We start from the raw sequence: 12,717 nt of genomic DNA on the forward strand, positions 1-12,717 counted from the left end.
TTAAAAACAAAAACAAAAAAATGTTTTGCCTGCTCTTTGATCTGGAGCCAAAGAGGACCGCGCGGATTCGCCTGTTGGGGGTGCGGCCCAGAAAAGGCGCAGAGCACAGAGGGCCCAACCACCCCGCCTCCCCGGACCCCAGCGCGGAGGCCTCACAAATCTGGGTGTACAGTCTTTCCCAGATTCCCCATGGGGGAGCAAGAAGAGTCCCTCCGCCGCCAGGCCGCTTCACAGCCAGCCCTGCGGCGCCGGGCTCTGGGGCGGGGCTCTCCTCTCTCCACCCCCCACCTGCGCTCTCCCCGCCCCTCTGCGATTCTTCCTGCCTCGCGCGCCTCGCCCAATCGGAGCGCGCGCCTGCCTCAGGGGCCGGGCTGGCGGCAGCTCGGAGACTGCGGGGAGCCAAGCGTTGTGCCCAGCGGCAGGTAAGGCGCGCGGCGGAGGAGGGAATGGGGGTCGCGGGCAGCTTTTAAGAAAACCTTTGAGCAGGAGCTTGGAAAACTTGGCCAGCGAGAGATCGGGCTCCGCCCTGCGGTCTCGGGCCCAAGGCCTAAGGCCCAAACCCCCAGGCGCCTCCTGGGCGCCTCCTCTCCAGCTCCACTGGGTCCGGAGGGGAGCGGGCCGTCCCGAGGCTTGGCTGGCCGGGCATCGGGGCAAGCCCTCCCGGGAAGGGCCTCCCTCAAATAGCCAAAAAGCAGACTGTTCAAAAAAATTAAATCTATTTTATTTTAAAAGTGTTTATGGTTTCAGTTGCAATGTAGACGTACGTCGGCCGGAGCTGTGTAAGTGCACAGCGTAGTCTAAAGGGCCAGGGCTGAGCCCGTGGTTCTGTCGCGGTAGCGCGAACGTGGGCTGACAGCTCGGTCCACGCGACTCGGCGTGGCCGGGGTTCTGCTCCTTGAGTACGAATCATGCGCAAGACCCTGAACCTCTCCTGGCCGCGCTTTCCTCTTGGGAAGCCGGAAAGTACGGGTATTTCATAGACCCTTGTGAGAGTTGCATGAATTAAGGACACTAAAAAACTAAGGCTGAGCTCCCAGCAACAGCAAGGTTAAATATATACAAAGATCTTTCCAGGTGCTGATAACCCTGAGTTGTTGGACGAAGGAATTAAGTTCACAACAAAACCGCGTAGAATAGTCAGAAATACATACATATACATATACATATACCTGTCTAGTTACTGGGAACAGAGAATGTAAGAACAGAAAATAAGTCTGGGCGCAAAAAAGAGTGTGTCAGTGCTGTCCGACAGAACTTTCTGTGATAGTGGAAACGTTCTATATTTAATTAACTAGCATCCATAACCATATGTGTCTGTGGCTATCTGACAGCACAGCACAGGTTTCTATGGGTCTCATATTTGTTTTTAGGAAGGTAAACTTGGTTAGTTACATAGTTTGGTCATCTGGAAAGTAGGGCATGCTAGAGACTTCTCCCCACCTCCCCTCTGGCTACCATCACTTTATTCTCTGTTTATAAGAGCTTTTAACATGTTAGAAACACAGGTTACTCCTACACATTCTTCTTGTGTGGAAGGTTTGTGTTCAGTTCTCCTCCCTGACTTGTTAGTCATGCTGTGGAGTTCATGGGTTCCTGTAGCTCTCCAGCAGGAAGAACCAGTCTTTCAGTAACAGGGAACCACGGTTCTGGTCTTTCTGGGAGATCAATGTCTAACAACACCTATGGGCCCCAGAATGTTCTGATCTCAACCCAGTTTTGAAGCGGAGTTGCATACTGTTTGTAATTATTTGAATTAATTAAGTTGCTTTAAAAAAACCCAGAAGCATACCCTTATAAATTTGAGTACACTAGAGATTTGTTCCTTAATAAGAATATTTTTGACTCCTGTTATCTCATTTTTTCCTATCATATCTATCAACATCAAGATCACTTTCTTTTTTTTTTTTTCGGTAATTAATGCTTTATCATTTATCATGAATTCCAATAGAAAACAGAATTGCGGATCATAGAAAACCACAAATAAGGGCTCCTTGCTGGTCTGGTCAGTGGAACATGTGACTTGATCTTGGGATTGTGAGCCCAAGCTTCATGTTGGGTGTAAAGATGACTTAAAAATAAAATCTTAAAACACCACAAATAATCTGTATTAGTCATCATGACTACAATGTTGAAAAGTGGTACTTTCAAGAAAAGGGAGAATGTTTCAAAATGCTGATAAAGAGGAACAGAGCAAGTAGTAGTGGCAGGAAGGTTGGGAGGGGAAGAGAGTAGCTTAGATTTGGAGAGAGTATCCAGGAAAGCTTTCCCTCTTCAGCCCTTTTGTATGTTTTAGTTTCAATGGCAGCTGCTTCCCTGGCTCTGACAACTCCAGCCTTGTCCCAGTTTCCTTGTGTCGGTGCCCCTGAGAGAACCAGAAAAGTTAATAACCTCCAGTGAACCAAGATAAACACTGAGAAAGCTAAACCAAAGGAGAACAAAAAAGGAGAAGTAAAGTGGGTTAGAATTACAGCATGTCAGCACCAAAAAAGAGCCTAGGGGTCATCTAACTATGTCTAAGTTCATCTGTGCCCTTTCTTTTTTTTCTTTTTGTGGTGCAGAAACCAACGCATGTACCTTGGCCTTGGTCAGGTTGGTGGTGGGTGCCCATGCCAGGTATAGGATTCTGGGTTCTTGAGTCATGGGCAGGCTGTTATCTCCCAGAATGATAGCTTGTCTGAAGAGACCTTAGTGCATCATATTTTGGGGTCAAAGCTCAAACTCCAGTACTGTTTGGTAGATCTGCTGCAGTAGATGTGGGGAAAGGAGAAACCTACTTTAAATTGCTTTAAGCAGGGTTTTTATGCAAAAGTGTTGATTCTTTTTCTTTAGCTGTCTAGTGAACCACTGCAGCCTGAACTATCATTTGTCATTATGTGGTAATTCAGGAACTCACTCAAGATTATTCTGGTTTTTTGTTTTTTGTTTTTCATTTTTTTACGTACTTGATCCTAGACAGAAATACCATATATTTCTGGATGGGAAGACCAATGAATTCACATTAATATACAAGTTTGATACAGTTATAGGCACAGTCCCAGTAAAACTGGATTTTTTTGCTTTTATTTTTTTTTAACTTGACAAAGATGTTCTAAAATTAATCTGGAAGCCCGAGCAAGCAAGAATAGATAGGAATACTCCACAAGTTAATGAGAGAACTTGAGCTACCGGAAAACAAAAACACATTGTTAAGCCATAGTCATATAAACAATGTATTATAGGCATGGGACTAAAGGTCAATGACACAGCAGAAAAAGTGAAAAAAAAAAAAAAAAAGAATAAGATCATAAGATCTTATGAATGAGTCATGGGGGAAATGGTGAAATAGTCCATTAATAATTTGGGAACAACTCAACTATTTGAGGGAAAAGGGAAAAAAATACAGATGAAGTCTTATCTCATGCCATACACCAAAATACAACTTAGATGGATTAAAATACAAAAATAAAAAGGTTAAAAATCTAAAAAATAAAAGTGTATCTATAAATGTTTCTAAACATAATATCAACAGTCAGAAACGTAAAGGTTTTTAGTGTTTGACCATTTAAATATTAAACCCTTGAAACAAACAAACCTAAATTTCTTGCTATAGGATTAGGTCTTAAATATTTAAATTAATTTTTTAAAAAGATTTTATTTATTTTTTGATGGAGATCACAAGCAGGCAGAGAGAGAGAGAGGAGGAAGCAGGCTCCCTGCTAAGCAGAGACCCCGACTCGAGGCTCAATCCCAGGACTCTGGGATCATGAACTGAGCTGAAGGCAGAGGCTTTAAACCACTGAGCCACCCAGGCGCCCCAGGTCTTAGATATTTAAGAATATATTAAAATATAGAATAAAATTCTCCCTGGGTTCTTTTCAAACTTTAATTAGTCTTGGCAGGACAGTGGGGAGGAGGAGAACGGTGTGATGAGCTGGGAGAGTGTAGAAAGGCAGAGCCAGCTCTTTCCTGGCGGGGGTGGGGGGGTGAGGTGGGGGGGGTTGTACCTCTTGGCAGTGCCATCTTATTATAAGGGGAATTGAAAGCTGGAGGGGAAGGAGCATGGGAAGGATACCCCAGCTGAAGGATCTGGCCAGGATACCTCAGTTGAATGTGCTTTATACATGAGAGTAATTGATCCTAGGTAGTAGACCACTGATGCCTAATGAGATAGGATTTCTTTTTTTTTTTTTAATTTACTTTTAAAAATTATTTTTATTAACATATAATGTGTTATTTGCCCCAGGGAAACAGGTCTGTGAATCATCAGGCTTACACATTTCACAGCACTCACCATAGCACATACCCTCCCCAATGTCCCACCACCCAGCCACCCCATCCCTACCCCCCACCCCCCAGCAACCCTCAGTTTGTTTTGTGAGATTAAGTCTCTTATGGTTCGTCTCCCTCCCAATCCCATCTTGTTTCATTTTTCCCTTCCCTACCCCCCACAACCCCCCACCCACCTCTCAAATTCCTCATATCAGAGAGATCATATGATGATTGTGAGATAGGATTTCTCAGTGAGCTTCTGTCTCACGCGCATTTCTCCAGGTCATTCTATGTCTTCTTTTGTTTCGCTTTCCCGGATTCTGTGGGGAAGCAGTTTATAAACAGTGTTTTGTAGACGTTTTTGATAGGAAAACTCTCCTGGAAGTTCTCATTTCAAAGGAAAGGCAAGTAGCAATGTTTCAACAAGGACAAAGGACTCAGGACAATTTAATGATTTCTCTTGAATGTGATGCGGGCACTGGAGATAATTGGAAGCAGCAGAATTGCTGGGTCAGGGGTTGTGTGCATTTGGAATTGTCATAGATGCAGACTGCCCTCTTACAGAGCCGATCTCCATCTGTAGGCTCCCAATAATGTCAGAGAGCGTGTTCTTCCCCACCCTTTCACCACCGCCGCACCGTGGCTAACATTTCGATCTCTGGAAGTCTGATGGGAGCGTCTTTGTGAAATAATAATTTGCATTCTGCGATCATAAATGAGGTTGAGCGTTGTTCTTGTTTTAAGAGTCTCCTGAATTCCCTTTTGTGGAAATCAGAGAACATTTTAGAGCTGAAACGGACCTTAGGGACAAAATCCAGTCATTCAGCCTACAGATGAGGAAGCTGTTTGGACTGGTCCCTTAGCAGGACCAACACCAGTTCTCCTGTTTGTCATAGTCACTGTCTGAGGGAGTGTAAGACCTGTCTGTAGAGGTCTCTGGAGTACTCGGCGGTTTGGCTCTAGAACCAGAAAGTCTGAAAAATTACAGTGCAGTGCTGCAGTGCTGAGACTGGAAGACCAAATGCTTTTACCCACGCTGAACTTCAGGGATCCCATCTGGAAAATAGAATTGGTGTTAGCTTTTTTGCAGAGGGTCTGTGGGTTAGTGTTGATATCAAGTAGTTTGATACAAGTAGGCTCACAGCTGTTATTATCCTCCTTGGATTTGTGCATTTTGTTACCTGACTTTACCACCCACATGTAAGCTCTAAGGGAAGCTTTAAGTTCTTAAGAATATGAGTAAAACACTATAGACTTTTGGGTAGGGCATCTGCAGGAGAGAGCAACCAGGGGGGTGTTTTTTGGGGACACCCTATAGTCCAGGCTGCTGCTTAACACACATCCTCACCTAGTTCTAGCCCCCCCCCCCCCAACTTTGCTATTAGTGTCTTCATTGTCCTTCTGAGATATTTAATGCATAGGAAGACATTACATGCATCCTGACTTCCTGAGATCTGAGAGGAAAGCTTACCTGCTTTGTAACTCCCTCCTTTTTAGGTCTGTCTTCTACAGGTTCCCTTTTCATGTTTTTCAGGAATCATGAAAAGGCTCTAGGTTATTAACGGAAAGACGGCATGCGTGCCGGGTCGGTTAGGTCATGAGGCCCCATCTCAAAGCACAAAGGAGGAACGAGAAGAGGGAAGGGAAGGGAATAACTGAAAATGGGTTATTTTCAACACACAGCCCAGGTGACCATCCCAAATGTTCCTAGGGCTGTCAGGAGTCAATTTCTTTGTTTGTTTGTGTTTGTTATTTTTAATAAAGGGTGTTCTTGATTTTATTCTTCTCATTTGTGGTTATCATCAGGATGTCCAACCCTTTCTATATTTTGAAGCAGAATAAGATCAAATGCAAGGATAGGTCCAAGGACCGAGGCCACCACTGCCTTCCCTTCCCAGAGGACCTGGAGGGCCCTCTTCCCTCCCCTCCAGCTCTGGGCATCCTGTGTGTCGGCTTCCTAGACATCCCACTCTGATGGAGGGGCTGGAGAAGCTTTAGTTCTTTCTCTGTCACCTCTAGTCATGCAGTCACCCTGCCATTGCCTGCCCGAGTCTTAGTTGAAATAAAGGGGCAGTTCTAACAGCGCTGACAAGTGAATGAGAAGGCTCATTTTTATAGGCCTCTCAGTTCTACTCTGAGTTCTCATGTCTCTCCTATGTGCCTGTTTGCTCCTTCTTTCCTCCTCCTTCATGCTGTGGGTTCAAAGTAGCCTGTTAAACTGTTCTTTTAACATAATACATTTAAGTCCTCTGGAAAGTCAGCTAGGAGGAAGAAAAAGATGTTTTTCCTACTGCCTTGCTTGTCTCTATACAAGAAAGGCAGATCTGGGGCTCCTGGGTGGCTCAGTCAGTTAAACATTCAACTCTTGATCTCAGGAGGTCATGAGTTTGAGCCTCATGGGGGGGAAAAAAAAAAAAGAAAGGCAGATCCAAAGCTATCCCTTCCAAGCACCAACTTTGGGACAAGCACCATTCTTTTAAGTACACATAGGCATTATAGTTACAGTCACTCTTCCAATATAGGGGACAGACCTTCAGGGTTGGAAATGTCCTTCTTTAGAAACATCATTGGCATATGACATCCCAGCCTCCACCAGCCTCAGAATCAGACACTGGCCTGGGTACCATTACTGGCGGGGTAAACGTGGTGGAGGCATTTGGGGACGATAGGGCCAGTGGGATGATAGGTAGTGTGGGAGATGGGCGCCTGAGTGGCTCAGTGGGTTAAGCGTCCAGCTCTTTGTTTTGGCTGGGGTCATGATCTCAGGGTCATGGGATCAAGCTCTATGGTAGGCTTTGTACTCAGTTGTGAGTCTGCTTGAGATTCTCCTTCTCTCCCTCTCTTTCCCCCTCCCCCTCCCACTCGTGCGCTCTTTTTCTCTCTAAAATAAATGAAATCTTTAAAAAAAAAAAAAAAAACAAGGTGTGGGAGAAAGTGGGATGGCAAAGGGAGTGTCTGCATGGAGTCTGGGGCAGGTGTCCTAACCTCTGCTTTTGTCTTCACAGCCACGGAAGTAGGAGAACAAGATGAATGCAGAGGTGAGTGCTTTCAAAGGACCGGTGTACGGAATGCTTTTCTTGCATTTTTCCTCTTCCTTCACTGAGTTTCTTCTCTCCCTACACAACTTTCAAAAACATTGGCACAGACTTGAAAACGTTTCCCTTCCCGCCTGCCAACATGTACATGGCTCTGGGCGATATGGAAAAATTGGGCCCTTCTGCGTTCTTATCTGTGTCTGACCGGCTTCAGTTAGATTGGAATTTACTGATTGTACCTCAAGCTGAAATAACACTGAAGGGCTGGGGCTTGAGTGGGCAGCAGGGTGTAAGGGTGCTGGGCCTAGAGCCTTACTTTGTGTTATTCTGGGGACATTTAACGTCTGCTTACTACGACATTTCTCTGCATTGTCTCCTAGGGGCTCTCAGTTGTACTATCCCTGTTCTTTGATCTGCTGAGATTTCCAGTCACTTTGCCCTTCTGTTTTTCCCTGACTGATCAGCTCCTTCTTGCCTTTACTCCTCTCCAAGAGGAGAGGATCACCCTTGGTCTGATGTCCCCAACTGCTTTTCCTCTTCTGTTGAGCCACATGGCGGACCCAGGACAGGGGTCTTGGGTGAGTGGCACAGCTTCATGCTGTTGACAGCTGGCGAATGTGTCCAGACCCTCGTGGGGTGCTCAGCACAGCATCCCCGGCCTCCGCGGAGCTGCAGGCGGCCCCCTTTCCCATTGCCCTGAACGGCCAGCTCCCGTCTTCTCATTCCTCCCTGCTCCTTCCTCACTCTTAGTACCTGGACCACTTCCTACTTTACAGAGAAAAATGAGAACCATCAGACATCATCTCTCTCAATTCCTGCCTTCCCATTCGCCTTACTCCTCTTGTCACAGTGAAAGGGATGTTTATTAGTGAGAGAGCTCCAGGATGTGAGTGTAGAAAAACCCAACATCATGTGTTTTTCATCTGGGAAGTCCCAGTGGAGGGCAGGCTTCAGGGCCGGCTGATCCACTGGCCCGGCGATCCTCATGATCTAGGATCATGTCATCTCTCTGCTCTTCGGCCAGATGTTAGCTTTCCTCTGGAGACGATGCCCCTGATGGCTATAGGATGGCTGCCAGCCACAGTTGAGGCAACGTGCTTCCTCATTCACTTTGAGCAGGAGAAGAAGACAGCTTCCTGCAGCTCTCCTAGATAAGCAGGGACCTCTGTTTTGTGAAGTAACACCTACTGCCTCCTTAGGTCTTAGTGGCATAGGTCTTAGGGGCAAGAATTATGCCACATGCCCACTCCTGGACTAGTTATTGGGTTAGAGGAGCTAAGATTTTACCAATTGGCTTGGACTAATCAGGTCGCCCTTGAAGCACCTTACCCCCATGCCTGGGCTGGATAGAGGAAGAAGAAAGGAGAGTAGGCCTGTCGTATCCAGTGTCCCTAGAAACCCCTGTCCATACTCTGAATGGCAAATTCTGTTGCCTCTGCAGACCTCACCCTGCCTCCCTAATTATCTCCTTTACCAGCTGCATTGTTAGCCTCATTTTTGCGGACTCATTCTGACTCTTATTTCCAAAGGCTTTATTTTCTTTTTTTTAAAGATTTATTTATTTATAGAGAGAGAGCACAGGTGGGGGAAGAGGGAGAGGGAGAATTCTCGAGCAGACTCCCCACTGAGCACAGAGCCGGACGTGGGGCTTGATCCCCGGACCCTGAGATCCTGACCTGAGCTAAAACCAAGAGTCGGCTGCTTAACCAACTGAGCCATGCAGGCTCCCCTCAAAATGCTTTAGTTCTTACTTTCTTCAGAAAAAACCACACGTGACATTTTGTCAAGCTACTATAATCCTGTTTTTCTCGTGTCTTTCAAAGGGAGGCTTCTTGAAAGAGATGTCCGTAGGTAATTTCTCCATATCTTCCTCTCTCCAAGTCATTCTCAAACTACTGCAGTCAGGTATCTTTCTTAGTGAAATTCATCTTAAATAATAATTTTTTAAAAAATTATTTTTGTAATAATCTCAATACACATACATAGTACAAAGCTCAAAAGCCACAAAATGGTAAAAGTCCAAAGTGAGTCTCCTACTGACTGATCCAACTAGCCTACTGGCCTTCCCCACTTTAGGGCTGACTTCTTTTAAGCACTTTCTGGTGCCTCTGACCCCTTATGTGAAGGGCCTTGTGACTCACTCAAATTCTCATGGTCTTAGGAGTTCTGAAGAAAAATTAGAAACTTTGCATTGATAGAAGCTTATACAGCCTGGCCTGGTAACAGTCCCCCCACTCATCAGTTACCCCTTCTTTCCTGTCACTTTGACCCTTCCTTCTTGGATGGCTTTTTCCTCTCAACCTTTGAAAACGTCGCTAGGCCTTGGGTTCCCCTTTAACTGTCCCGACTCCTCTTCTGCCTTATACACCCATCCTTCAGTGTCTGAGACCACTTTCTCACTTCCCTTTTATGTCAGCTTCATTGCAGTCCGACTTGGTTCTCACTGTTCCACCAAAACTTTGCAAGGAAGGGTCACCAGTAGCATCCCTATTGCCATATTTGGTGGAAAGTTCCCTTTTGAAGCATTTGACCCTGTTGGCCGTGTTCTTCAAGTAGTTCCCATGTCGTCCCAGGGTTTCTGCCTAGCTCTCTACTCACTTCTCAGACTTTTAGGCTTGTGTTCTGTCTGCTTTTGAAAACTTTGTGTTTCCCAGGATACTCCTCCTCCCGCCCATCGTCCCGGGCTGCTCATCTGATCCCACAGTTTTTGTTAGTCGTATGCTCAGGAATGTCCCCAGTGGATTTGTTCGACCACATCCTACTCCCCACCTCCAGATCTGCACATGAGAAGCCTGGATTGCTCGTCTCCACTGAGAGGTTCTCCAGGTGCTCCAACTCTTTCCAAAACAAGTAGACCTGCTATTTTTCGGCTGCCCCAAATAGGCTTCTCAGGAATGGCACCACAGTCACCTGTGTGTGTGGCCTGGAAGCTTGACCTCCTCCTCCCTCCTTTCCCAAGCTCCAAGCTGTAAATCCTGTTTTCTTGATTTAATCACTAAAGTGGAAGTGTAACAGTACACTGTACCAGACTTTAGACTCAGCTTGATGGCTTTAATGGCAAAAAAAATTATAGATACGGTACTTGTACTCATGGGATTTACCGGTAAGTGAGACCATAATACCTTCCAAATTTTTCTTTTTCTTGCTTGACTTCCTGCCTCCTTGTCCCTTCTTCACTTGTAGTACTTACTCTCCTTTCCTTTCCTTACCCTCCTCTAGGTCATTCTCTCTCCCTCTTGGGGGGCAGAGGAGGACACCTCAAGCATAGAAGGTACTCCTCAGCCCCGATTTGTGACGTGAGGTCCTTGCTGGTGTGTGCAGGGCTCCTCTCTTGTATTTATTTTCTGATTTCCTTGTGGTCTTTATCCTTGTTCTCCCCTTCCCAAGACAACTATGCTATTGTCCTATTGGATTAAATGATTACCTTCTTGTTTCCGTGTATTCATGAAAGTATATGTTACTGTTTTTGTACAAATACTCTTTACATTTACATTTCATAAAATGTGTTTTTTGTTTTTGTTTTTGGTTTTTTTTTGGTGCACAAGTTGTGTGAATTAAAGCACATGTATCAGTTTGCATAGCCATTACCACAATCAGCATTTAGACCCTCACTCCGAAATACTCCTTGCTTTTGTTGCTCCTCACCGTGAGCCCCTGGCAACCACAGTGTAGTATACTTTTAAATTCACTAATTGTATTACTGTGTTATGGTTTTAGCTTGTTCTCGTTCTTATTTTTTCCACTCAGGACTACATTTTCAAGATAAAACATAGAGTTAATCTGCTGCACAGTACCCCACGCTGTGCATAATTGAATCCTCACAAGACACCTATGAGCAAGATGCTATTATCACCTCTGTTTTGTAGGTGAAGGAAATGAGGGTTAAGTAGCTTGTTCAAGGCATGGGGTATTGGGGGCAGAATGGTTGTGTGAGCGCTGATGTCTGACTCTCTTAATGCCCGTCTTCTTGTGCATAAGAAGTTCAGCCAATCTTTTTTTTTTTTTTTTAAGACTTTATTTATTAAAGAGAGAGAGTGAGAGAGAGAGCATGAGAGGGGAGACGGTCAGAGGGAGAAGCAGACTCCCCACAGAACTGGAAGCCCAATGCGGGACTCAATCCCAGGACTCCAGGATCATGACCTGAGCCAAAGGCAATGGCTTAACCAATGGAGCCACCCAGGTGCCCAGCTCAGCTAATGTTGTCAATGCAGTTCATTTCTAAGACATGAAAAGTTTCTCAGGTCTTTCTTTCTGGAAGTGATACCTCCTTCTCATTAACTCCTCTTTTTTTGTTACTTGCCATTCTCTGACATCTAATATAGCTCTCTCTGTATCTTACTCATCTTAGCATACCCGCAGCACCTGGTGTGATGCCTCATACCTTGTTTGTACTCAGCAAATGGTGGTCATCATTTAGTGAAGTGAGCGGATGGTTCAGAAACTGTTTAGTAGTCTTGTCATGCAATCCAGAACTTAGACGGACTAGTTAAAATACAGAGGAAGGAAATCACACACCAGAAAATTTCAGGGAAGACTTGCTGTGGGTCAGAGTCTAGCTGGAGTAGAAGGGTGGGGAGGGATTTTCAGCCTCAGCTAGTCTGATCTCAGAGGAAGTCTGTTGAATACATGAACAACTCCAAGGACTTCTAGCCTTTCAAGCTGGGTCCCTTAGGGAATTCGTGGAGCCACTGGCCTTTGCCCAGAAGATCAAAGCAGAGCCAGCCAGGTGGGGTGGATGGTTGGCACCTGGCACAGAAGATTGTGATCCAGGTCACAGTGAGATGGCCAGGTGGCAATTGAAAATGACCAGCTGGCATTTCTTCTTAGCTGGAGCTTGGAGGAAAGGATGGCTCACAGCTCGGGATTTTGGAGTCCTCAGCATAAAGGTGGTCATGGAAACCTTAGGAATGAAGGGATCCCCTTTCCCTGAAATCCAGGGATATGGGGAAGAGAAAAGAACAGAGGGACAAGGATTGATCCTGGGAAGTACGTACATCCAGAGGGCAGAGTGAAGAAGGAAAGTGGTGAAGTGTGAAAAGAAAACCTTGGGCGCCTGGGTGGCTCAGTGGGTTAAACATCTGTCAGCTCAGGTCATGATCCCAGGACCCTGAGATCGAGCCCTGCATTGGGCTCTCTGCTCAGCAGGGAGCCTGCTTCCCCCTCTCTCTCTGCCTGTCTCTCTGCCTACTTGTGACCTCTCTGTCAAATAAATAAATAAAATCTTTTAATTAAAAGAAAGAAAGAAAGAAAACCTCAGTATGAGATGAGAGAAGCCAAGAAAGGAGGGAAAGTCCAATTAAGTTTTAAATATGTCTGAGGTCCAGGGGAATGCGGCTGGGAAAAAGGCCTTGAATTTATCAATGAAAAGATGGTCTGTGATGAAGCAGAGAGTCGTGGCAGTGGAAACCGGATTATAGCTTGGCCAGAAAGTGGG

General features: G+C 45.5%; 1 protein-coding gene across 2 annotated transcripts in view; it reads left to right on the plus strand.

Annotated features, from left to right (window-relative positions):
• Window positions 1-285: 285 nt before the first annotated feature.
• The window catches only part of BLVRA (biliverdin reductase A), a 38,206-nt gene continuing 25,774 nt past the window's right edge, over window positions 286-12,717 (plus strand). Inside the window, exons 1-3 of one of the 2 annotated variants that reach the window (XM_059170599.1) lie at window positions 347-422; window positions 7,254-7,286; window positions 10,503-10,554. Coding sequence is in view for 1 of the 2 variants with exons in the window: in XM_059170598.1 (XP_059026581.1) it covers window positions 7,275-7,286 (12 nt within the window). In the remaining variant the exon portion in view is untranslated. Of the gene's footprint in view, window positions 423-7,253; window positions 7,287-10,502; window positions 10,555-12,717 lie in introns of both variants that reach the window. The other variant, XM_059170598.1, reaches the window with a different exon arrangement.

The sequence above is a fragment of the Mustela lutreola genome, chromosome 4, assembly GCF_030435805.1.
Source record: "Mustela lutreola isolate mMusLut2 chromosome 4, mMusLut2.pri, whole genome shotgun sequence".
Lineage (NCBI taxonomy): Eukaryota > Metazoa > Chordata > Mammalia > Carnivora > Mustelidae > Mustela > Mustela lutreola.